The sequence below is a fragment of the Agelaius tricolor genome, unplaced genomic scaffold (assembly GCF_023055355.1).
Source record: "Agelaius tricolor isolate 1412-34295 unplaced genomic scaffold, bAgeTri1.0.p SCAF_142, whole genome shotgun sequence".
Lineage (NCBI taxonomy): Eukaryota > Metazoa > Chordata > Aves > Passeriformes > Icteridae > Agelaius > Agelaius tricolor.
In genome coordinates, this window is record NW_027269402.1 from 25,295 (window position 1) to 51,308 (window position 26,014).

Genomic DNA, 26,014 nt, shown 5'->3' on the forward strand with positions numbered 1-26,014 from the left:
CAGTTTTGTGACATCCCTGCCCCCTCCCCAGGGTTTCTGGAGTGACCAAATGACCCCAGAGTGACCCCGGATGACCCCAGAGTGACCCCGGATGACCCCGCCCCTCCCCCCCACACGCCACTCTCTCATTTCCGGGGTTTCTCCCCAAACTTTATTAATTAAATGTACAAAATATACAAAAGGAGGAGGAAGGGGGGGGGGGGAGGGGGGGGTTTTGTTTTTGCCCCTCCCCCCACACCCCCCCACCCCCCCCGGCCAAAGTTTTCACAGAAAACAGCGTCCGGCGCGGCCCCTCCCCCACCCACACCCCCTGGCCCCTCCCCCACCCCCCGGCCCCTCCCCCACCCCCCCCAAAGGCGGCGGCGGCGGCGGCAGAGTGGGGGAGGGGCGGCGGCTGCGAGCTGAGAGGGGGGGAGGGGAGGAATTGGTGGGGGTGGGGGAGGGGAAATCTCCCCACCCCCCCTCCCCCATCCCCCATCCCCCCCCCCCCACAAAATGGGGCAGAGCTGGACCCGGTGGGGGGAGGGGTGGTGGTGATGAATAAATAATTATTAATGGGTGATTAATGATTGCTAATGGCCCCGCCCCCCTCCCCTCCCAAGGGGTGACGTCACCATTTGGGGGAGGGGTCCAGCCCCCCCCGCAAAGGGGGAGGGGCACCCCTATGGGAGGGGGGGGAGGGGAGGCCCTAAGGGGGGGATTTGGGTCTCGAAAATTGAAGGGTTTGACCCAAAATTCAAAAAAATTGTTGAGCCCTGAGGGTGCCAAAACCCCCCAAAAATGAAAAATTTTGACCCCAAAAATGAAAAATTTTGCCCCAAAAATGAAAAATTTTGCACCCAAAATGAAAATTTTTGCCCCAAAAATGAGAATTTCTGCCCCTGGGGGTGAATTTTTTCCCCCAGGATTGAAGGGTTTTGCCCCAAATTTGAGATTTTTTGAGCCCTGTAGAGGTGAAACCCCCAAAATTGCGATTTTCTACCCCAAAAGTGACAATTTTTACCTCAGAGGGGGAAATTTCCGCCCCATCAATCAGAGTTTGTGCTCCTGGGGAGGATTTCCACCCCAAAAATGACAAATTCTGCCCCAAAATGAAATATTTGACCCCTTGGGGATGGATTTTAACCCAGAAATTGCAATTGTCACCCCTTAAATCCAAATTTCTGCCCCAAAAGTGACAATTTCTGCCCAAAACTCCAATTTCCACCCCAAAAATCAAAATTTCTGCTCCATAAATGACAATTTCTGTCCCTTGAGAAAGGATTTGCACCCTAAACTTCCAATTTCCACCCTAAAATTCCAATTTTCCCCCCTAGATTTTAATTTCTGCCCCTTATAGGAGAATTCCCACCCCATCAATTTGATTTCCCCCCCAAAATTCACATTTCCCCTCAAAAATTCACATTTCCGCCCCTTAAAGGAGCATTTCTCCCTAAACTCCGTTTTACCCCCAAATTTCCACATTTTAACCCCAAATTTCCACATTTTAACCCCAAATTTCCAATTCCGACCCCAAATCTCCAATTCCTACCCCAGATTTCCCAATTCCTACTCACCCAAATCTCCCAATTTTACCTCAAATCTTCAACCCCAAATCTCCCAATTTTACCTCCAATCTTCAACCCCAAATCTCCAATTCCTACTCCAGATTTCCCAATTCCTACACACCCAGATCCCCCAATTTTACCTCCCAATTTTCCAACCCCAAATCTCAAATTTTCAACCCCAAATCTCCAATTCCTACCCCAGATTTCCCAATTCCTACACACCCAAATCTCCCAATTTTACCTCAAATCTTCAACCCCAAAATCTCCAATTCCTACACACCCAAATCTCCCAATTTTACCTCAAAATTTTCAACCCCAAATCTCCAATTCCTACACATCCAAATCTAATTTTACCTCAAATCTTCAACCCCAAATCTCCAATTTTCAGCCCCAAATCTCCAATTTTCAACCCCAAATCTCCAATTCCTACCCCAACCCCCCCCTAAACACCACCACCACCACACCCCAACAACAACAACAATAATCCGATTTTTCTTTTCTTCCCCACCCCCCCACATTTTCCCCCTCCGAGGCCTCACGGAAGCCATAACCGGGGGGTGGGGGGGGGGGATGGTTTTGGGGTGGATTTGGGGTTTTTTTTTGGGGTTTTTTTTGGGTGTTTTTGGGGGTGTTTCAGGGCAGGGGAGGCCCGTTGACGCCGGGGTGGTAGAAGGCACAGTTGTTCTCGTACCTGCAGCTGCCCTTGAGCATGAAGTGGCGGCACACGGCGCGGCTCGACATGTCTGGGGGAGACAAAAGGGGGGGGGCGCGTCAGGCGCCGGCCCCCGGCCCCAAAACGGCCCCAAAAAACGGCCCCAAAAACGGCCCGGAGAAATCCCGGTGCTTGTGAGGGGTGGGAGGGAGGAGGGGAGGAAAGGGTTAAAAAGGTTTGGGGGGGAGGATTTTTTGGGGGGGTTTAAAGGGGAAAGGGGGGGGTTTAATCCCCCCTCAGACTCAAAATGGCTCCAAAATGGCTCCAAACGGCCCCAAAATGGCCCCAAAACGGCCCCAAAATTGCTCAAAATGGCTCCGGGATGACCTCAAAATGGCGGCTGGGGAGAGGAGGGTGGGGATGCGATTTTGGAGGGGTTTGAGGAGGATTTTGGGGGTAAAAGGCAAAGGGGGTGAACCCCTGAGCCCAAAACGGTCCAAAATGTTCCCAAAGGATCCTAAATGAGCCCAAAATCGCTCAAAATGGCCCCAAAACCGCCCCAAAATTGCTCCAGAACAGGCTCGGGATGGCCTCAAAATGGCGGCTGGGGAGAGGAGGGCGGGGATGCGATTTTGGAGGGGTTTGAGGAGGATTTTGGGGGTTAAAGGCAAAGGGGGTGAACCCCTGAGCCCGAAACGGTCAAAAATGTTCCCAAGGGACTCTAAATGACCTCAAAATCGCTCAAAATGGCCCCAAAACCGCTCAAAACGGCCCCAAAATTGCTCCAGAACGGGCTCAGGACGGCCTCAAAATGGCGGCTGGGTGAGAACGGTGGGGACGCGATTTTGGAGGGTTTGGGGAGGATTTTGGGAGGATTGAGAATTTGGGGGTTAAAGGGGAAGGGGATGAACCCCTGACCCCAAAATGGCCCAAAATTACTCAGAAGGGCCCCAAAACCAGCCCCAAAACGGCTCCAGGACGGCCTCAAAATGGGCCCAAATGGGCCCAAAATGGCGGCGACTCTGTGAGGGAGAGAGGAGGGCGGGAACACAAATTTTGGGGGGTTTAAGGGGATTTTGGGGCGTTTAAAGAGAATTTTGGGATTTAAAGGGGTGGAGAATAAACCCCTGATCCCCAAACGGCCGAAAATGTTGCAAATGGCCCCAAAACCGACCCAAAATGGCTCCAGGACGGCTTCAAAATGGGCCCAAAATGGCGGCGGCTCTGTGAGGGAGAGGAGGGCGGGTACACAAATTTTGGGGGGTTTAAAGAGGATTTTGGGAGGTTTGAGGAGGATTTTGGGGGTTAAAGGGGAAGGGCGTGAACCCTTGAACCCAAAATGCCCAAAAAGGCCCCCAAAACAACCCGAAATGGCCCCAAAATTGCTCCAGGACAGCCTCAAAATGGGCCCAAATGGGCCCCAAAATGGCAGCGGCTCTGTGAGGGAGAGGAGCATGAGGACACAAATTTGGGGGGTTTAAAGTGGATTTTGGGGATTTTAAAAAGGATTTTGGAATTTAAAGGGTAGAGGGATAAACCCCTAACCCCAAACCAAGCCCAAAAGTGCCCCAAAATCTCCTGGAATGGCCCCAAAAAGGCCCCAGAGCAGGCCCAGGAAGGCCTCAAAATGGCGGCTCTGTGAGGGGACAGGATTTTGGGGGCTTTCACGAGGATTTTGGGGCATTTGAGGAGATTTTGAGGGTTTAAGGAGGATTTTGGAGGGTAAAGGTGAAGGGGATGAATTCCTGACACCAAAATTGCCCTGAAATGGCCCAAAACCAGCACCAGGGCAGCCCCAACACAGCAGCTGTGGGAGAAGGAGTAGGAAGGGCGGGAAGGGGTTAAAAAGGGGCATCAAAAGAGAATTTTAGGGAATATAAAGAGAATTTTGGGGTGGTTAAAGAGGATTTTTGGGGCTTAAAGGGGATGAACCCCTGACATAAAAATAATGAAAAATGGCCCTAAAATGGAGCAGGAAAAGGATGGGGACGGGATTTTGGGGGGTTTAAGGAGGATTTGGGGTTTTTAAAGAGGATTTTAGAGTTTTCAAGAAGATTTTGGGGTTTTGAAGGAGGATTTGAGAGTTTTTAAGGGGGAGGGGGCTGAACCCCCAGCCCCAAAACGCTCCTGGAGCAGCCGCAGGAGGACAAAAGGACGGAATAGAAAAGAAATGGGGTTAAAAATGGGGTAAAAAATGGGGATTTTGGGGCCAGGGGCCAGCGGGGTCCCTGTCCCAAATCTGGGAGGGGCTGGGTGGATTTTGGGGGGCACCCCGATCCTGGAACTACAACTCCCAGCATCCTTTGTGCCATAAAAATTGCATGAACTACAACTCCCAGCATGCCCTGCTGGTTAAATGAAAGATAAAACTACAAATCCCAGCAACCCTTGGTAAAGCCAGGCTTAGGCCCGCTCAGGCTTCAGGGCCTTTCCTAGGACTGGCTTTTGGCGCCCTGGGAGCTGAACTACAACTCCCATCATGCTTTGCTGCCCAACGCTGTGGAACTTCAAGTCCCAGCACCCCTTGCTGGGGCATTAGTGCCGGGTTTAGGCCCCACCAGGCATCAGAGGCCTCCTTAGGCCTGGTTTTTGGCCCTTCTGTGAAACCCTACGGCACACCTCGAATTGAACTACAACTCCCAGCATGCTTTGATGCCCCGCCCGGCTGAACTACAGTTCCCAGAATCCTTTACAGCCCCTCCCAGAGCAGATTTAAACCCCCACCAGGCCTCAGCGGCCTCCAGTCAGGAGCTGCCCGTAACTCCCATCATCCCCTGCTGCCCTCCCAGGACAAAAAACTACAACTCCCAGCGCGCCCTGCTGCCACAAGTCCAAAAACTACAACTCCCAGCGGCCTTTGCGGCCGGCTTGCTACACCCTTTTCCTTCCCAGCATGCCTCGCGGCCGCTTTGCCGGCACCAAACTACAACTCCCAGCATGCCCTGCTCGCAACCGACCGCCAAACTACAACTCCCAGCATGCCCCGCGGGCCCTCCCGCCACAGGCGCCGTGAGGGACCAGGCCTCGTTTTGGGGAGGGGTCGCTCCCGATTTTGGGGGGGTCCTTCAGCCATTTTGGGGCGGGGGTCGCTCCCCATTTTTGGGAGTCCCTCAGCCATTTTTGGGGTGGGGGTCCCTCCCCATTTGGGTGGGGTCTCTCAGCCATTTTGGGGCAGGGGTCCCTCACCGCCCCTCCAGCAAATTTTGGGGTCTCTCCGCCATTTTGAGGGCGAGCCCAGCACTCCTCAGGGGCCATTTGGGGGCGTCCCTCACCGCCATCACCCCCATATTGGGGAGGGGTCCCTCGCTGCCCTGAAGCCATTTTGGGAGGGTTCCTCCCCAGATTTTAGGGAGACCCCTTTCGATTTCCGAGGGGAACCCCTCAGTGCCGCTTTTGGGGGGGGGAGTCCCTCACCACCATCACCCCTATTTTGGGAAGGGTCCCCTCTCTCCTCCATTTTGTGGGTCCCTGTCGGCCCCATTATGGGGAGGGTCCCACAGCCCCATTTTGGGGGGGGTCCCTCTCTGCCCCATTTTGTGAGGGGGGGGGTCCCACAGCCCCATTTTAGGGGGGGGTCCCACTCATCCCCTTTCACCCCGCAGCCATCATGGGATGGGGGAGGGGGGGGGGTCACACCAATTGGGGGGAGGGGTCTCTCTCTCAGCCCCTCCCCCTCCTCAGAGCCCCATGGGGGGTCTGCGCCAGTCGTGGCCCCTCCCCCACGGCCCGGGGGGGGGGGTGCTCGGGGGGGTGCATGGGGGGGTGGTGAGGGGGGTGGGGGAGGGGGCTCGCCGCCCCCCCCCCCTCCAGCGGGGCAGGAAAGGCGGGGGCGGGGGGGGGTGGGGAAGGGGCACCCACGGGCCCCTCCCAAGCGGGGCCGGGCCCCCCCCAGAGCCAGGCCCCCCCCCCCCAATTTACCTCCGCCGTGGCCTCCGCCGTGGCCCCGGGGGGGGGGGGTGGTCTCTGCCGTGCTCGCCGTGCCCGCCGGGGGGTGGGGGAGGGCCCCCCCGAGACCCCCCCCCCTCCTCCGCCGCCGCCATTGGGGGGGGGGTCCCCCGCTCCTGCCCCCTCCCCCGCCCCCGCCCCGGCAGCGATAAGGGGGGGGAGGGGGGGGCTCGGCACCGCCGCGACCCCCCCGGGGCGGGGGGCGGTGGAACGGGGGAGGGGGCGGCCCCCCCCCCGCCGCCGCCCCCTCCCCCACCCCCGCGCATTCCCCCTCCCCCATTGGGGGGGCCCCCGCGGAGGCCGCCGCCGCCCCCTCCCCCACCCCCGTCGGGCCCCTCCCCCCAGAAATCGCCGCCGCGCTGGGGGGGGGGGCGGCCCCAACATCCGGGGACCTCCCGGGAGCCCCGGGGGGAGGCCGGGACCGCCCCCCCCGCCCCCGCCGCCGCCGCCGCCGTGGGGACCTGAGGGAGGGAAAAAGAAAAAAAAGAGAAAAAAATTGGGGTTAGAAAAGGAGATTTTGGGGTGTTTTTTATTATCAGTTTGAGGGGTTATTTTGATTTTAGGGGGTTTTTGATTTTTGGGGTTTTTGTGGGGTTTCTTTTGGTGGATTTTGGGGAATTTTTTGGCATTTTTTGGGAGATTTTTCTAATTCTTGGGGGTTTTTGTGGGGTTTCTTTTGGTGGATTTGGGGGAATTTTTTGGCTTTTTTTTTTTTGGAGATTTTTCTTATTTTTTGGGGGTTTTTGTGGGGTTTCTTTTGGTGGATTTTGGGGAATTTTTTTGGGAGATTTTTCTTATTTTTGAGGGGTTTTGTGGAGTTTCTTTTGGTGGATTTGGGAGAATTTTTTGGGAGATTTTTCTTATTTTTGCGGGTTTTTGTGGGGTTTCTTTTGGTGAATTTTGGGGAATTTTTTGGCATTTTTTTGGGAGATTTTTCTTATTTTTGCAGGGTTTTGTTTGGTTTTTGGGGTTTTCTGTGATTTCGGGAGGGTGTTGGGGTATTTTTGGGGATTTTCAATTTTTTGGGGGGATTTTTTTTTTTTTTTTTTTTTTTGTGGAATTTTTTGGCTGTTTTGGGAATTTTTGTTTTTGGGGATTTTTTGAGGGGGGGTTGGGAAGTTTTTTGGAATTTTTTTTTATTTTTGGGGGAGTTTTTGTTTGATTTTTTGTGGATTTTTTTGGGGAATTTTGTGGAATTTTTTGGTTTTTTCAGGGGATTTTTTTTATTTTAGGGGCATTTTTTTTTTTTTTAATTTTGGGGGATTTTTTAGGGTTTAGGGAATTTGGGGAGGGGGCACTTACCTGGCATGGGCCCCCCCGGGGGGAAATGCTGCATCTTGGGGGGTGGGAATCCATTCATGGGGCCAGGGCCCAACAGCCCATGGGGAACTGCAAAAATGGGGGAAAAAACAAAAAAAATGGGTCAGGGGGACCCCAAAACATCCCCTGAGCAAGGGGGGGACCCCCCCGGGCCACCCCAATTTAAGAGGGAATCCCCAATTTAGAGACCCAAAATTTACCCCAATTTATGGGGGATTACCCCAATTTAGAGACCCCCAAATTTACCCCAATTTAAAGGGGATCAGCCCAATTTAGAGACCCAAAATTTACCCCAATTTATGGGGGATTCTCCAATTTAGAGACCCCCAAATTTACCCCAATTTAAGGGAATCTCCCCAATTTAGAGACTCCCAAATTTACCCTAAAATTTAAGAGGATGTTCCCAATTTAGAGACCCCAAATTTAAGGGAATGTCCCCAATTTAGAAACCCCCAAATTTACCCCAATTTATGGGGGATTCTCCAATTTAGAGACCCCAAATTTAAGGGAATGTCCCCAATTTACAGACCCCAAAATTTAGGGGATCAGCCGAATTTAGAGACCCCAAATTTACCCCAATTTAAGGGGGATTCTCCAATTTAGAGACCCCAAATTTAAGGGAATGTCCCCAATTTAAAGAACCCAAATTTAAGGGAATGTCCCCAATTTAGAGACCCCAATTTAAAGGAATGTCCCCAATTTAAAGAACCCAAATTTAAGGGAATCTCCCCAGTTTAGAGACCCCCAAATTTACCCCAATTTCAGGGGATCATCCCAATTTAGAGACCCCAAATTTAAGGGGATCAACCCAATTTAGAGACCCCAAATTTAAGGGAATGTCCCCAATTTAGAGACCCCAATTTAAGGGAATCTCCCCAGTTTAGAGACCCCCAAATTTACCCCAATTTCAGGGGATCATCCCAATTTAGAGACCCCAAATTTAAGGGGATCAACCCAATTTAGAGACCCCAAATTTAAGGGAATGTCCCCAGTTTAGAGACCCCAAATTTAACAGAATGTCCCCAGTTTAGAGACCCCAAATTTTCCCCAATTTAAGGCGATCACTCCAATTTAGAGACCCCAAATTTAAGGGAATCTCCCCAATTTAGAGACCCCAAATTTACCCCAAATGTTAGGGGGTGTCTCCAATTTAGAGACCCCCAAATTTTCCCCAATTTCAGGGGATCATCCCAATTTAGAGACCCCAAATTTAAGGGAGTGTCCCCAATTTAAAGAACCCAAATTTAAGAGAATGTCTCCAGTTTAGAGACCCCCAAATTTACCCCAATTTCAGGGGATCACCCCTAATTTAGAGACCCCCAAATTTTCCCCAGTTTATGGGGAATTACCGCAATTCAGAGACCCCAAATTTAAGGGAATGTCCCCAATTTAGAGACCCCCAAATTTACCCCAATTTAAGGGAATCACCCCCAATTTAGAGACCCTAATTTACCCCAATTTAAGGGGGATTCTCCAATTTAGAGACCCCAAATTTAAAGGAATCTCCCCAATTTAGAGACCCCCAAATTTACCCAAATTTCAGGGGATCACCCCAATTTAGAGACCCCAAATTTAAGGGAATGTCCCCAATTTAGAGACCCCAATTTAAGGGGATCAACCCAATTTAGAGACCCCCCCCCCACCCCTAATTTACCCCAATTTCAGGGGGTGTCCCCAGTTGCCAAAATCCCTGTAAGGGGCACTGGACATTGTCCCCAAATGTGTCCCCAGGTGTCCCCAGGTGTCCCTCACCTCCCCCGGGTCCCCCTGGGCCTTGGTTGCCCAGGTTGCCCAGCAGGTGCTTGATCTTGTCTGAATAATCCGGCTGCTTCAGCAGCTCCTCGGCCTTGTGGCTGCTGGGGCCGCCCTGAGGGGAGAAACGGGGAGAAAATGAGAAAAAATGGGAAAAAACGGGGGGAAAATGGGAAAAAACGGGGGGGAAATGAGAAAAAACGGGGGGGAAATGGGGAAAAACGGGGGGGAAATGGGGAAAAACGGGGGAAAAATGAGAAAAAACGGGGGGGAAATGGGGAAAAACAGGGGAAAAATGAGAAAAAACGGGGGGGGAAATGAGAAAAAAAAAAGGGGGAAAAAATGAGAAAAAAAATGGGGAAAAACGGGGGAAAAAATGAGAAAAAACAGGGGGGAAATGAGAAAAAAATGGGGAAAAAATGAGAAAAAACAGGGTGAAAATGAGAAAAAAATGGGGGAAAATGGGGAAAAAATGAGAAAAAATGGGGGAAAACCAGGGAGGCAAATGAGAAAAAATGGGGGGAAAATGAGAAAAAAAATGGGGCAAACGGGGGAAAAATGAGAAAAAATGGGGGGAAAACCAGGGAGGCAAATGACAAAAAATGGGGGGAAAATGAGAAAAAAAAATGGGGAAAAACAAGGGAAAAATGAGGAAAAACGGGGAAAAAATGAGAAAAAATGGGGGGAAAACCAGGGAAGCAAATGAGAAAAAATGGGAGGAAAATGAGAAAAAAGGGGAAAAAACGGGGGAAAACCAGGGAGAAAATGGGAAAAAAATGGGAAAAAAGGGGGAATCAGGAAAAACCCACAGTGAGGGAAGGGAAAATGGGGGTTCCACCCTTTGATCCTCCCCAGCTGTGACCTCACAGATTTTAGGGTGTCCCAAATCAGAACATCCAAATTTTAGGGGGTCATCCCCAATTTTTGATGCCCCACAATTCATGACCCTCCCTCCCCCCACATTTTGATGCATCCCAAATTCGGGGTTCAAAGGACATGGGTGACCCCAAATTTACAACCCCAAATTTGTCACCTCCAAAATTGAAACCCCCCCCAAAATTTGTGCCCCCCCCCACCCCTCCCAACTTTCAGGGTGCCCCATATTTTTTTGGGGGGTTACCATGATGGAGCTGAGGATCTCCTGCATGTTGATGGGGGCGTTTTGGGGGGGTCCTGGGGGGCCCTTGCCGGCCCCGACGCTGCCCATGAGGTTGGCAAGGACTGGGGGCAGCTTTGCCCCCGTGCCCGGCTCCGGGGAGGCCGCGGCGGCGCCGGGATCCAGGCCCTCGGGATAGGCCCCGTCCTCACCCGAGCAGTCCTGAGGGGGGGGCACAAAAAAGAGGGGGTCACAAAAGGAATTTTGGGGTTTTTTTTAGCTTTTTTTTAGCTTTTTTTTGGGGTTTTTTTGGGTTTTTTTTCTCCAGGGCTTACCTCGTCCAAGGGGATGAGTTTGGGTGGGAGCGGCTCGTAGGATTCCGGGTCTGGCTCGTGGGGGCTGTCGGGAATGCTGAAGGGGTGGGAAAAGCTCAGTGGGTTTTTGGGATCCCAAAAAATTTTATTTCTCATTTTTTCCCCTTTTTTTCCCTTTTTTCTAATTTTTTTCCTAATTTTTTCCCGTTTTCCCCGGGGTTTTACCCTTTTTTCGCATTTCTTCCAAATTTCCCCCTCTTTTTGTTCTTTTTCTCATTTTTTCCTGTTTTCCCCCCGTTTCTGCCCTTTTTCTCAGTTTTTCCCCATTTTTGTCTTTTTTCCTCATATTTTATCACTGAGGGCCCAAAGGCTTTCTAGCCCACATTTCCAGGTTTAGTTTTTCCAGTTCTGTGTGTGTCAGAAATATAGGATTCTCCACAAGCTTGGGTATCCCTCAAAATGGTCCAAAAATGCACCCAAATTGTCCCCCAAAAAGGGACAAAGTGACCGCAAAATGGTCTCCTCAAAGAAGGGCTCAAAATGACAAAAAAAGCACCTAAAATGTTCCTGAAATAATTCCCAAAATAGCACCAAAAGTTTTCCTAAAAAAAGACCCAGAGCCTCCCCAAAAAGAGGCTCAAATCATCCTCAAAATGGCTCCCAAATCCCTCACAAAACAGCACCCAAAGCCCTCACAAAACGGAGCCCAAAGCCCTCACAAAATGGAGCCCAAAGCCCTCACAAAATCAACCCCAAAGCCTTCGCAAAATGGATGCCAAAGCCCTCACAAAATGACACCCAAAACCCTCACAAAACAGCACCCAAAGCCCTCATAAAATGGAGCCCAAAGCCCTCACAAAATGACCACTAAAGCCCTCACCACATCAACCCCAAAGCCCTCGCAAAATGGACCCCAAAGCCATCACAAAATGACCACTAAAGCCCTCACAAAACAGCACCCAAACCCCCCACAAAATGGAGCCCAAAATCCTCACAAATCATCCAAAGCCCTCACAAAACAGCATCCAAAGCCCTCACAAAATGGAGCCCAAAATCCTCACAAAATGGACCCCAAAGCCCTCACAAAAATCAACCCCAAATCCCTCACAAAATCAACTCCAAATCCCTCACAAATTGGTGTCCAAAGCCATCACAAAATGGACCCTAAAGCCCTCATGGAATAGACCCCAAAACCCTCACAAAATGGCACCCAAAGCCCTCACAAAATCAACTCCAAATCCCTCACAAACTGGCATCCAAAGCCATCACAAAATGGCACCCAAAGCCCTCATGGAATTGACCCCAAATCCCTCACATTTGTGGCACCCAAAGCCCTCACATTTGTGGCACCCAAAGCCCTCACAAAATGGTGGCCAAAGCCCTCACAAAATCAACTCCAAATCCCTCACAAATTAGCATCCAAAGGCATCACAAAATGGACCCTAAAGCCCTTACGGAATGGACCCCAAGACCCTCACGGAATTGACCCCAAAGCCATCACAAAATGGACCCTAAAGCCCTAACAAAATGAACGCCAAAGCCCTCACAAAATGACACCCAAAACCCTCACAAAACGGCACCCAAAGCCCCCACAAAATGGAGCCCAAAATCCTCACAAAATGGCACCCAAAGCCCTCACAAAAATCAACCCCAAATCCCTCACAAATTAGCATCCAAAGCCATCACAAAATGGCGGCCAAAGCCCTCACAAAATGGCCGCCAAATCACCCTCACCACCCCTTAATATGCTGGGCCCTGAACACTACAAATCCCCATTCCCCATCACCAAAATGAGATGTGGGATTTGCCACTCCCCCAATTCCCAAATTCCCCGCAAACCTCCCCAAATTCCCCCTCTCTCACCTCTCTTTGGAGAGGAAAATCTCCTGCAGGATGCCCTTGACACGCTCGGCCTGCGTGAAGCGCTCGCGGCTGCTGCTGCCGGGGATGACGAGCGGCGCCGGCAGCTCCAGGGCCTTGGGGTAGACCCAGGGCACCTTCTCCTCCATGGAGTCGTGGCTGAGGCGCCGCGCCGTCTCAAAGGCGTGCCGGTCCTTCAGCATCTCCCGCTTGGCCGCCTCGCCAAAGTCCTTGATCTTGTTCACGTTCACTGAGAAGGGGGGGAAGGTGGGGATTAGTGGGAAGAAATCCTGGGATTGTGTTGGTTTGGATTGGTTGAGTTGGAAATGTTTCAAAATGGCTGCCAAAGGGGTCACAAAATGGCGCCCAAAGGGGTCACAAAATGGTGCCCAAAGTGGTCACAAAATGGCAGCCAAAGGGTTCACAAAATGGCGGCCAAAGGGGTCACAAAATGGCGCCCAAAGGGGTCACAAAATGGCTGCCAAAGGGGTCACAAAATGGCGCCCAAAGGGTTCGCAAAATGGCAGCCAAAGGGGTCACAAAATGGCAGCCAAAGGGGTCACAAAATGGCAGCCAAATTGTCCACAAAATGGAATCCAAAGTGTCCACAAAAAGGGACCCAAATTGTCCACAAAAAGGGTTTAATGTGCCTACAAAAAAGGACCGATAATGTCCACAAAATGGTGCCCAAATTGTTCGGAAAATGGCATCCAAAGTGTCCACAAAATGGAACTCAAAGTGTCCACAAAAAGGGTTTTAAATTGCCCACAAAAAAGGACTTAAAGTGTCCACAAAAAGTGACATAAAGTGTTCACAAAAAGGGACCCGAAGCACCCACAAAATGGTGCCCAAAGTGTCCACAAAATGGAGCCCAAAGTGTCCCACAAAAACAGACACAAATTGCTCCCAAAAAGGGACCCAAAGCTTCCTGAAATGGCACCCAAATTATCCACAAAATGGCCCCTAAAATGTCCCCAAAAGGGAACTCAAACTGTCCCTAAAATGGCACTGAGTGTTCCCACAAAATGTCCCTAAAATGATCCTAAAATGGCGCCCAGAGGGTCCCACAAAAAGGGACCCAAATTGTCCCTAAAACGACCCCAAAATGACACCAAGTATTCCCACAAAACGTCCTGGAAACAATCCCAAAATGGCATCAAACGTTCCCACAAAATGTCCCTGTAAATTATCCCCAAATGGTGCCCACAGGGTCCCACAAAATTGGAACCCAAACTGTCCCTAAAATGACCCCAAAATGGGACCGGATATTTCCACAAAATGGCCCTGAAACGATCCCAAGATGGTCCCAGAGGGGTTCTCCGGGGATTTTGGGGTGAATTTTGGCCGTTTGGGGCTCACCTCGCTCCGTCTCGTCCAGCTCGAAGTAGAAATACTCGCGCAGCCGCCCCTCCTCAGGCCACGACACCGATTTCTTCTTGCGGGGCCTGCGCGGGGCCGGGCCTCCCTCAGAGGGGACATCGGTGGCCTTGGAGTCACCCCCCGTCTCTGAGGAGCCTGAGGGGACAGCAGGGGTGATCAGCAAAGGGGGATCCCAAAAATGGGGGGTTTGAGGCTAAAATGGCACCCGGGGAGGGGTGAAATGGGGCCTGAAATGGGGCAAAGTGACACCAAAATGGGGCCTGGAGGGATTCAAAATGGCACCATGATGGTCCCAAAAGGGGGAATCAAAGTGCTTCTAAAATGGCCCCAAATTCCCCCAAACTGATCCTAAACAGCCCAAATCCCACCCAAACTGTCTCAAACTGATCCTAAACAGCCCAAATTTGACTCATACTGAACTTAAACCACCCTAAACTATCCCAAACTGACTCTAAACTGTCCCCAATCCCACCCAAACTATCCCAAATCCCACCCAAACTGTCCCCAAAACTGACCTGAAACGGCCCCAATCCAACCCAAACTTACCCTAAACAGCCCCAATCCCACCCAAACTGACCCTAAATCCATCCTAAACTCTCCCAATCCCACACAAACTGACCCTAAATAGCCCCAATCCCACCCAAACTGTCCCTAAACTCTCCCAAACTGACTCTAAACTGTCCCAAATCCCACCCAAACTGTCCCCAAACTGACCTCAAACGGCCCCAATCCAACCCAAACTGACCCTAAACAGCCCAAAGCCCACCCAAACTGTCCCCAACCCCACAGAAACCATCCCCAAAGCGTCCCCAGTCCCTCCCAGTGCCCCCAGTCCGTACCGGTGTCCATGGGCTCGGGCACCTCGATGGCCGGCACCGGCGTCCCCGGCCGGTCCGTGTCCATGGGCTCCGCGGCCGCCGGCTCTGGGGACGAGGGTTTGGCCGTGCTGGGTTCTGGTGCCGGCTTCCCCTCGAAGGGGCTGGGCTGGGGGGACATGAGGTGGGTCAGAACAGGGGGGTTTTACCCCAAAATGGCTGCCAAAGTGTGCTCAAAATGGCTCCTAAAGTGTTCACAAAATGGCGGCCAAATTGTGCACAAAATGGGTCATGAGGTGTTCACAAAATGGCTGCCAAATTGTGCACAAAATGGCTCCTAAAGTGTGCACAAAATGGCTCATGAAGGGTTCACAAAATGGCGGCCAAATTGTGCACAAAATGGCTCCTAAAGTGTGCACAAAATGGCTGCCAAAGTGTGCACAAAATGGCTGCCAAAGAGTGCCCAAAATGGGTCATGAAGGGTCCACAAAATGGCTGCCAAAGTGTCCCTAAAATGGCTCCGAAAGTGTGCCCAAAATGGCTGCCAAACTGTGCACAAAATGGCTGCCAAAGTGTGCCCAAAATGGCTCATGAGGTGTTCACAAAATGGCTGCCAAATTGCGCACAAAATGGCTCCTAAAGTGTTCACAAAATGGCTCCCAAAGCGTGCACAAAATGGGTCATGAGGTGTTTACAAAATGGCTGCCATAGTGTCCCCAAAATGGCTCATGAAGGGTTCACAAAATGGCTGCCAAATTGTGCACAAAATGGCTGCCAAAGAGTACCCAAAATGGGTCATGAGGTGTTCACAAAATGGCTGCTGAAAGTGTCCCCAAAATGGCTCATGAATGGTTCACAAAATGGCTCCCAAAGTGTGCCCAAAATGGGTCCTAAAGTGTGCACAAAATGGCTGCCAAAGTGTTCACAAAATGGGTCATGAGGTGTGCACAAAATGGCTCCCAAAGTGTGCACAAAATGGCTGCCAAATTGTACCCAAAATGGGTCATGAGGTGTTCACAAAATGGCTGCCAAATTGTGCACAAAATGGCTCCTAAAGTGTCCCCAAAATGGGTCATGAGGTGTTCACAAAATGGCTGCCGAAAGTGTGCCCAAAATGGCTGCCAAAGTGTGCACAAAATGGCTGCCAAAGTGTTCACAAAATGGCTGCCAAAGAGTGCCCAAAATGGGTCATGAAGGGTTCACAAAATGGCTCCCAAAGTGTCCCCAAAATGGGTCATGAGGTGTTCACAAAATGGCTGCCAAAGTGTGCCCAAAATGGGTCATGAAGGGTTCATAAAATGGCTGCCAAAGTGTGCACAAAATGGGTCATGAAGGGGTCACAAAATGGCTGCCAAATTGTACCCAAAATGGCTCCTAAAGTGTGCTCAAAATGGCTGCCAAAGTGTGCACAAAATGGCTGCCAAAGTGTGCCCAAAAGGGCTGCCAAACTGTGCACAAAATGGCTGCCAAAGTGTGCCCAAAATGGGTCATGAGGTGTTCACAAAATGGCTGCCAAATTGCGCACAAAATGGCTCCTAAAGTGTTCACAAAATGGGTCATGAGGTGTTTACAAAATGGCTGCCATAGTGTCCACAAAATGGGTCATGAGGTGTTCACAAAATGGCTGCCAAAGTGTTCACAAAATGGCTGCCAAACTGTGCACAAAATGACTGCCAAAGTGTGCCCAAAATGGGTCATGAGGTGTTCACAAAATGGCTGCCAAATTGTGCACAAAATGGCTCCTAAAGTGTTCACAAAATGGGTCATGAGGTGTTCACAAAATGGCTGCCATAGTGTCCCCAAAATGGCTCCTAAAGTGTGCTCAAAATGGCTGCCAAAGTGTGCACAAAATGGCTGCCAAAGTGTGCCCAAAATGGCTCCTAGAGTGTGCACAAAATGGCTGCCAAAGTGTGCACAAAATGGGTCATGAAGGGTTCACAAAATGGCTGCCAAAGTGTGCCCAAAATGGCTGCCAATGTGTCCCCAAAATGGGTCATGAGGTGTTCACAAAATGGCTCATGAAGGGTTCACAAAATGGCTGCCAAAGTGTCCACAAAATGGCTCCCAAAGTGTGCCCAAAATGGCTGCCAAACTGTGCACAAAATGGCTGCCAAAGTGTGCACAAAATGGGTCATGAGGTGTTCACAAAATGGCTGCCATAGTGTCCCCAAAATGGCTCCTAAAGTGTGCTCAAAATGGCTGCCAAAGTGTGCACAAAATGGCTGCCAAAGTGTGCCCAAAATGGCTCCTAGAGTGTGCACAAAATGGCTGCCAATGTGTCCCCAAAATGGGTCATGAGGTGTTCACAAAATGGCTGCCAAAGAGTGCCCAAAATGGCTGCCAAAGTGTTCACAAAATGGCTGCCAAAGTGTGCCCAAAGTGGCTGCCAAAGTGTTCACAAAATGGCTGCCAAAGAGTGCCCAAAACAGCTCATGAGGTGTTCACAAAATGGCGTCTGTAGGGGTCTCAAAATGGCTGCCAAATTGTCCCACAGAAAGGGACAAAATGGCAGCCAAAGAGGCCACAAAATGGCCACCAAAGTGTTCACCATAAAGGCATCAATGTCCCCAAAAAGGGACTCAAAGTTTCCACAAAATGGCCCCCAAAAAGTCCACAAACTGTCCCCAGAAAAATATTTTAAAGTGCAGTAAAATGGCCCCCAAAATGATCTGCAAATTACCCCAAAAGTGTTCCCAAAAAAATGATTCAAAATATTCACAAATTAGCCCCTAAAAGTGTGTCTACAATAACTCCCTAAATGTTCCCAAAAAGGGACTTGAGGTACCCCTAAAATGGCTCCCAAATTTTTCCAAAATGTCCCCAAAATGTCCCAAACCCTCCCTCACCTTGGCTGCTGTTGGGGACAGAACTTTTTTCTTCTTTTTGATTTTGATGCCGGGGACGGGTGCTGAGTTCAGGGCATCCAGGAACCCAAGGCCTTCCATGGCTGAGGGGAGCAAAGAGAGGTCACCAAAAAAACCCCAAATTCACCCCAAAACGGGTCCCAAACCTGTCTCAAAATGGTGCCCAAATCTGCCCTAAAAAGGATCCCAAATCCATCATAAAATGCCTCAGAAATCATCCTAAAAACTGGACCCAAATTTTTCTCAAAATGGGACCTAAATCAGTCCCAAAATGATGTCCAGGTACCACCCAAATCCACCCAAAATGTCCTCAAAAATGGCTCCCAAAAGGAACCCAGGTGCACCCAAAATGGCACCAAAAGTTTCCCCTGGAAAGGTCCCGAATATCACCTGAATTGTCACCAAAATGGCACAAAAATCAACCCCCAAATGGCACCAAAACAATCCCAAAATGAAACCAGAAATGGCACCAAAATGAACCCCAAAATGGCACCAAAACCAAGCTTCAAATGGCACCAAAACAATCCCAAAATGGCACAAAAATCAACCCCCAAATGGCACCAAAAAACCCCAAAATGAAACCACAAATGACCCCAAAATGACCCCAAAATGGTACCAAAACCAAGATTAAAATGTCACCAAAAAACCCCAAAATGAAACCAGAAATGGCACCAAAATGAACCCCAAAATGGCACCAAAACCAAGCTTAAAATGGCACCAAAACAATCTCAAAATGGCACCAAAACCAAGCTTCAAATGGCACCAAAACAATCCAAAAATGAAACCAGAAATGGCACCAAAATCAACCCCAAAATGGCACAAAAATCAACCCCCAAATGGCACCAAAACAATCCCAAAATGAAACCAGAAATGGCACCAAAATCAACCCCAAAATGGCACAAAAATCAACCCCCAAATGGCATCAAAATGACCCCAAAATGAAACCAGAAATGGCACCAAAATCAACCCCAAAATGGCACAAAAATCAACCCCCAAATGGCACCAAAACAATCCCAAAATGAAACCACAAATGACCCCAAAATGAAACCAGAAATGGCACCAAAATCAACCCCAAAATGGCACCAAAACCAAGCTTAAAATGGCACCAAAACAATCCAAAAATGAAACCAGAAATGGGACCAAAATCAACCCCAAAATGGCACAAAAATCAACCCCAAAATGGCACAAAAATCAACCCCAAATGGCCCCAAAAAAACCCCAAATGTCCCCAAACTCACGCTGTGGGGGGATGATCTTCACTTTGATCTCCTTGGCTGCATTTGGGGCTGTGTTTAGGGGTTTGTATTTTTTCTCTGCCAGAGGAGCTTCTCCAGGGGCTGTCGGGGCACTGGGGAAGGAAAAAGGGTCAGGATCCCCCAAAACCACCCCAAAAATCCCTGAGATTGCACCCAAAACAGCCCCAAAGTAGCCCCAAACCTGTCCTCAAGATAGACTCAAAATTACCCCTAAAAAGCCCTGAAACCAATCCTAAAATGATCCCAAAACTGCACCCCATAATCACCCTGAAAGCATCCCCAAAACAGCCCTAAAATGACTCAGAAACCCCAAAAAAACCCAAATTATCCCCCAAAAAAATCCCCAAAATGATCCTGAAACGTCCCCAGAACTGCCCCCAAACCAGGCCTGAAACGCCCCAAAAATTCCCCCAAATCAGCCCCAAAAGCAGCTTTGACCCCAAAATGGCTTTGAAACCCCAAAATTGCCCAAAATGGTCTGAAATTGCCCCAAATCCCACCTCTGCCTCTTGACAGGGACGGGTTTCAGGCTGTATTTGTCGGATGAGGACGAGTTCAGTTTCTTCACCGGCGCCAGCGACGGCGTCTCCAGCTCCAGCCCTGAGGGGAAAAAAGGGTTAAAAATCCCCAAAACGGCCCCAAAAAAGCTCAAACCCCAACCCTAAAATGGCCCCGAATCGTTAAAACCCCAATCGTGGAGGTTGAGCTCTGAATTTTGTAAAATTAACCCCGAATTCGCCTCAGAAATCAGCACGAATTTCACTGAGGGCAAAACTCAGCCCAAATTCCTCAGTTTTAGCACAAAAATTCCCCAAAACAGCCCCAATTTCTCTTAAAACCACTCCTAAATTCCCAAACCCCAGCCCAAAGTGCATTAAACCAGCCCAAATCAGCCCCAAAGTCCCTTAAAGAGCCCCAAATTCTCCAAACCAGCCCCAATTCCCTTTAAAACCAGGCCTAAATTTCCAAAATCCACCCCAAATTCCCAATAGCCTCAGTTTTACCACAAATTCCCCAAAACAGCCTCAAATTCCCAAAACCAGCCCCAATTTCCTTTAAACCCAGTCCTAAATTCCCAAAACCCACCCCAAATTCCCTCAAAATATCCCCAGTTTTAGCACAAATTCCCCAAAACAGCCCCAAATTCAGCCCCAAATTTCCTTTAAACCCAGTCCTAAATTCCCAAAATCTCAATCCAAATTTGCCCAAAACCCCCAAATTTCCCCAAAACCAGCCCAAATTTCTCTAAAAACCAGCCTGAAATTCCCCAAATCCACCCCAAATTCCCTCAAAATATCCCCAGTTTTAGCACAAATTCCCCAAATTCCCAAAACCAGCCAAAATTTCCTTTAAACCCAGTCCTAAATTCCCAAAATCCACTCCAAATTTGCCCAAAACCCCCAAATTTCCCCATTTCCAGCCCCAGTTTCTCTTAAAACCACCCCAAAACCCACCCCAAATTCCCAAAATATCCCCAGTTTTACCACAAATTCTCCAAACCAGCCCAAAACTACCCCAAATTCCCCCAAAATAGCCCCAGTTTTACCACAAATTCCCCAAACCAGCCCCAAATTCCCAAAACCAGCCCCAATTTCCTTTAAACCAAGTCCTAAATTCCCCAAACCAGCCCAAAACCCCTCAAAATAGCCCAAATTTTAGCACAAATTCCCCAAAACAGCCAAAACCCACCCCAAATTCCCCCAAAATAGCCCCAGTTTTACCACAAATTCCCCAAAACACCCCCAAATTCAGCCCAAATTTCTCTTAAAACCAGCCCGAAATTCCCAAAACCCACCCCAAAACCCACCCCAAATTGCCCAAATCCCCCCAAATTTCCCCAAACCAGCCCCAAATTTCTCTTAAACCCAGTCCTAAATTCCCAAAAATCCCCCCAAATTGCCCAAAATCCCCCCAAATTTCCCCAAACCTCACCTGTGGAGCGGAACTTGGCGTGGCTGGGGGCCGTGGTCCGCAGGGATTTGGGTTTTTCCCGTTTCTTTTCGGGAATTTCCTCATTTTTGGCCTCGTTTTTGGTCTCCTGGGGCTTCTCCGGGACGGGAGTTTTGCTTTTGTTTTCCTCTTTTCTTTTCTTTTTATCCCGTTCTGAGGGGGGGGAAAAGGGTGAGGGGATTTTAGGGGGGGGATTTTGGGGGGATTTTGGGGGAATTTTGGGGGATTTTGGGGTTTTTTGGGGCTCACCTGTGGGTTGAGAGCTGCTCTGGGAGCGGATCACCCCCATCCAGTCACTGACCAGGATGGAGGCCAAGCGCCGGAGCTCTGAGGGGTTAATTACCAATTAATCACTAATTAATCATTAATTAATCAGTCATAAATCAAGCAGGGGGTGGGCAGTGCGACCTAGAGGAGTTTTGGGGGGGATTTCAGGGGTTTTTTTGGGGGGTTTCAGAAGGATCTGGGCTGATTTTTGGGGAGGCCTGAGGGGTTTGGGGGGATCCCGAGGGGTCTGAGGGAGGATTGGAGTCTGAGGGGGATTTTGGGGGGTCCCAAGTGGATTTGGGGGGGTCCCAAGTGGATTTTGGGGCTCTCAGGGGGATTTGGGGGGGTCCTAAGTGGATTTTGGGGGGTCCCAAGTGGATTTTGGGGGGTCTGAGGGGGATTTTGGGGGGTCCCAAGTGGATTTTGGGGGGTCCCAAGAGGATTTTGGGGGTCCCAAGTGGATTTTGGGGGGTCCCAAGTGGATTTTGGGGGTCCCAAGTGGATTTTGGGGTGTCTGGGGGAGATTTTGGGGGGTCTGAGGGGGATTTTGGGGAGTCCCAAGTGGATTTTTGGGGGTCTGAGGGGGGATTTGGGGCTCTCAGGGGGATTTTGGGGGGTCCCAAGTGGATTTTGGGGGGTCTGAGGGGGATTTTGGAGGTTCTCAAGTGGATTTTGGGGGGTCTGAGGGGGATTTTGGGGGGTCCCAAGGGGATTTTGGGGGGGTCCCCTAAGTGGATTTTGGGGGTCCCAAGTGGATTTTGGGGGGTCCCAAGTGGATTTTGGGGTGTCTGGGGGAGATTTTGGGGGGTCTGAGGGGGATTTTGGGGAGTCCCAAGTGGATTTTTGAGGGTCTGAGGGGGGATTTGGGGCTCTCAGGGGGATTTTGGGGTTCCCAAGTGGATTTTTGGGGTTCCCAAGGGGATTTTGGGGGGTCCCAAGTGGATTTTGGGGGGTCTGAGGGGGATTTTGGGGGGTCCCAAGTGGATTTTGGGGGGTCTGAGGGGGATTTTGGGGAGTCCCAAGTGGATTTTGGGGGGTCTGAGGGGGATTTTGGGGTTCTCAGGGGTTTTTTGGAGGAGCCTGAGGGGGATTTTGGGGTCTGAGGGGGATTTTGGGGGGTCCCAAGTGGATTTTGGGGGGTCCCAAGTGGATTTTGGGGTGTCTGGGGGAGATTTTGGGGGGTCTGAGGGGGATTTTGGGGAGTCCCAAGTGGATTTTTGGGGGTCTGAGGGGGGATTTGGGGCTCTCAGGGGGATTTTGGGGGGTCCTAAGTGGATTTTGGGGGCTCTGAGGGGGATTTTGGGGGGTCCCAAGTGGATTTTGGGGTCTGAGGGGGATTTTGGGGGGTCCCAAGTGGATTTTGGGGGGTCTGAGGGGGATTTTGGAGGTTCTCAAGGGTTTTTTTTGGGGTGTCTGGGGGGGATTTTGGGGTTCTCAGGGGGATTTTGGGGGATTCTGAGGGTGATTTGGGGGATTTTGGGGCATCCCAGGGGGGTTTTGGGGAGATTTTTTGAGATATTTGGGGCATCTGAGGGGTTTTTTTTTGGGGTTCTCAGGGTTTTTTTTGAGGAGCCTGAGGGGGATTTTGGGGTCTGAGGGAGATTTTGGGGTTCCCAAGGGGATTTTGGGGATTTTTGGGGGGTTCCTGCTCACCCTCATCATCGCTGGATTTGCTGAGCTGCTTCACCAGCTTGGCCGTGTTGTTCTGCAGAGGGAAGCGAGGGTCAGGGAGGGGACAAAAGGGGCAAAAATCACTTTAAAAGAGGTAAAAATCATTGTAAATGTGGAAAAAATCACTTTAAGTGAGGCAAAAATCACTTTAAATGTGGCAAAAATCACTTTAAATGAGGCAAAAATCACTTTAAATGTGGCAAAAATCATTGTAAATGTGGCAAAAATCACTTTAAGTGAGGCAAAAAATCACTTTAAATGTGACAAAAATCACTTTAAATGAGGCAAAAATCAGTTTAAGTGAGGCAAAAATCACTGTAAATGTGGAAAAAAATCACTGTAAATGAGGCAAAAATCACTTTAAATGAGGCAAAAATCACTTTGGAGTGGGACAAACTCACTCCGAGTGTCCCCAGGTGCCACCTCAGTGTCCCCAAAGGCCCTGGAAGGGTTTTAAATGAGACAAAAGTCACATTAAATGAGACAAAAGTCACATTAAATGAGGCAAAAATCACTTTAAATGTGGCAAAAATCACTTTAAGTGAGGCAAAAATCACTTTAAGTGAGGCAAAAATCACTGTGAATGTGGCAAAAATCACTTTAGATGAGGCAAAAATCACTTTAAGTGAGGCAAAAATCACTTTAAATGTGACAAAAACCACTTTAAACGAGACAAAGTCACTTTTGAGCAGGACAAAACCCACTCCGAGTGTCCCCAGGTGCCACCTGCGATGTCCCCAAGGGCCACTGAGTCAAAAAGTGAGACAAAAATCACCGTAAATGTGGCAAAAATCACTGTAAATGTGGAAAAAATCACTTTAAATGAGGCAAAAATCACTTTAAATGAGGTAAAAATCACTTTGGAGCGGTACAAAACCCACTCCGAGTGTCCCCAGGTGCCACCCCAGTGTCCCCAAAGGCCACTGAGTGAAAAAGCAAGACAAAAATCACTGTAAATGTGGCAAAAATCAGTGTAAATGTGGCAAAAATCACTTTGGAGCAGGACAAAACCCACTCTGAGTGTCCCCAGGTGCCACCTGTGATGTCCCCAAGGGCCACCCCGGTGTCCCCAAGTGCCACCCCGGTGTCCCCAAGGGCCAGACCTGCTTGAGGTGGTCGACGGTGAGCGGGAGGTGCTGCAGGGTGAGCAGCAGCTGCTGCAGGAAGGGGACGTTGTTGGCGGCCTTGGAGCCCGTCAGCCACGTGTTGAGCAGCTTGTAGCCCCCGATCCGGATGAACCTGAGGGGAAAAAATGGCAATTTTGGTCGGGTTCAGACAGGAAAATATTTATTTGGTCATAATCTGTAAAAATCTATCAGAAGTTCAAAAAAAACCCGGTCAAAATTGGTGAAAATACGCCCAAAATCTAAAAAAATTGCATTTTTTCGCCTGATTGTTAGGTCAGGATGAATGTGAGGGAAAAAAGTGGGAATTTTGTCCAGATCCAGACAGGAAAACTTTTATTCAGTCAAAATCTGTCCAAATCCAACAGAAGTTCAAAAGAAACCCCGTCAAAATTGGTCAAAATTCACCCAAAATCAAAAAAATTGCATTTTTCCGCTTGATTTTTAGGTCGGGATGAATGTGAGGGAAAAAAGTGGGAATTTTGTCCAGATCCAGACAGGAAAACCTTCATTCTGTCAAAATCCATCTGAAATTTTAAAAAATCCTGTCAAAATACACCCAAAATCCAAAAAAAATCGAATTTTTAACCTGATTACTAGGTCAGGATGAATCTGAGGGAAAAAAGTGGGAATTTTGGTCGGGTTCAGAGAGGAAAATATTTATTTGGTCATAATCTGTCTAAATCCAACAGAAATTCAAAAAAAACCCAGTCAAAATCAGTCAAAATTCACCCAAAATCCAAAGAAATTCAATTTTTTCACCTGATTTTTAGGTCGGGATGAATGTGAGGGGAAAAAGTGGGAATTTTGTCCAGATCCAGACAAAAATCCTACATTCTGCCAAAATCTGCCTAAATCCATTTAGAATTTTAAGAAATCCTGTCAAAATCCACCCGAAATCCAAAAAAAATCTATTTTTTCGCCTTATTGTTAGGTTGGGATGAATGTGAGGGAAAAAAGTGGGAATTTTGTCCAGATCCAGACAAAAAACCTTCATTCTGCCAAAATCCATTTAGAATTTTAAGAAATCCTGTCAAAATCTGCCCAAAATCCAAAAAAAAATCAATTTTTCCACCAGATTACTAGGTCCGAATGAACCTGAGGGAAAAAAGTGGGAATTTTGGCCAGGTTCAGAGAGGAAAATTTTTATTTGGTCAAAATCTGTAAAAATCTATCAGAGATTCAAAAAAAACCCGGTCAAAATCGGTCAAAATACGCCCAAAATCTAAAAAAAATTGCATTTTTTCGCCTGATTGTTAGGTCAGGATGAATGTGAGGGAAAAAAGTGGGAATTTTGTCCAGATCCAGACAGGAAAACTTTAATTCTGTCAAAATCTGCTGAAATCCATTTGAAATTTGTAAAAAATTCTGTCAAGATCTGTCAAAATCTAAAAAAATTGCATTTTTCCACCAGGTTGCTAGGTCAGGATGAATCTGAGGGAAAAAAGTGGGAATTTTGTCCAGATCCAGACAGGAAAACCTTCATTCTGTCAAAATCTGCCTAAATCCATTTAGAATTTTAAGAAATCCTGTCAAAATCTGCCCAAAATCAAAAAAAATTCTATTTTTTTGCCTGATTTTTAGGTCGGGATGAATCTGAGGGAAAAAAGTGGGAATTTTGTCCAGATCCAGACAGGAAAACTTTTATTCGGTCAAAATCTGTAAAAATCTATCAGAAGTTCAAAAGAAACCCCGTCAAAATCGGTCAAAATACACCCAAAATGCAAAAAAATCAAATTTTTTGCCTGATTTTTAGGTCGGGATGAATCTGAGGGAAAAAAGTGGGAATTTTGTCCAGATCCAGACAGGAAAACCTTCATTCTGCAAAAATCTGCCTAAATCCATTTAGAATTTTAAGAAATCCTGTTAAAATCTGTCAAAATACACCCAAAATCTAAAAAAAATCAATTTTTTGCCTGATTTTTAGGCCAGGATGAATCTGAGGGGAAAAAAAGTGGGAATTCTGTCCAGATCCAAGTAGGAAAAATTCAAATCCATCAAAATCTGCCCAAAATCCAAAAAAAACCCCATCAAAATCTGTCTAAATCCACCTAAAATTCACTTTTCTACGTGTTTACTAAGCCAGGATGAAATCTGAGGGGAAAAAGTTGGAATTCTGGAAGGATCTGGCCAGGAAAACCTCAAAACCACCTAAATTCCCCAAAAATTCACCCAAAATGCAGCTAAAATTTACTTTTCTG

At 48.8% G+C, this 26,014-nt stretch overlaps 1 protein-coding gene and 1 long non-coding RNA gene across 2 annotated transcripts in view; both read right to left on the reverse strand.

Moving 5' to 3' along the window:
• Nucleotides 1-128: 128 nt before the first annotated feature.
• Nucleotides 129-1,895, reverse strand: LOC139586809 (uncharacterized). Its single transcript, XR_011678014.1, has 2 exons — nt 1,766-1,895; nt 129-1,642 (listed from the first exon to the last, which is right to left on the reverse strand). It is a non-coding gene; the product is annotated as an uncharacterized lncRNA (long non-coding RNA).
• Nucleotides 1,896-2,047: 152 nt separating this feature from the next.
• The window catches only part of PPP1R10 (protein phosphatase 1 regulatory subunit 10), a 30,713-nt gene continuing 6,746 nt past the window's right edge, over nt 2,048-26,014 (reverse strand). The window contains 18 exon segments of the mRNA XM_071420461.1: nt 2,048-2,290; nt 6,118-6,374; nt 6,430-6,503; nt 6,505-6,605; nt 7,447-7,533; nt 9,217-9,331; nt 10,337-10,534; nt 10,648-10,711; nt 12,490-12,736; nt 13,846-14,001; nt 14,706-14,850; nt 17,528-17,628; nt 18,784-18,893; nt 19,302-19,401; nt 20,734-20,904; nt 21,001-21,078; nt 22,672-22,723; nt 23,793-23,928. Coding sequence (XP_071276562.1) covers nt 2,181-2,290; nt 6,118-6,374; nt 6,430-6,503; nt 6,505-6,605; nt 7,447-7,533; nt 9,217-9,331; nt 10,337-10,534; nt 10,648-10,711; nt 12,490-12,736; nt 13,846-14,001; nt 14,706-14,850; nt 17,528-17,628; nt 18,784-18,893; nt 19,302-19,401; nt 20,734-20,904; nt 21,001-21,078; nt 22,672-22,723; nt 23,793-23,928 — 2,302 coding nt within the window. The 3' untranslated portion in view covers nt 2,048-2,180.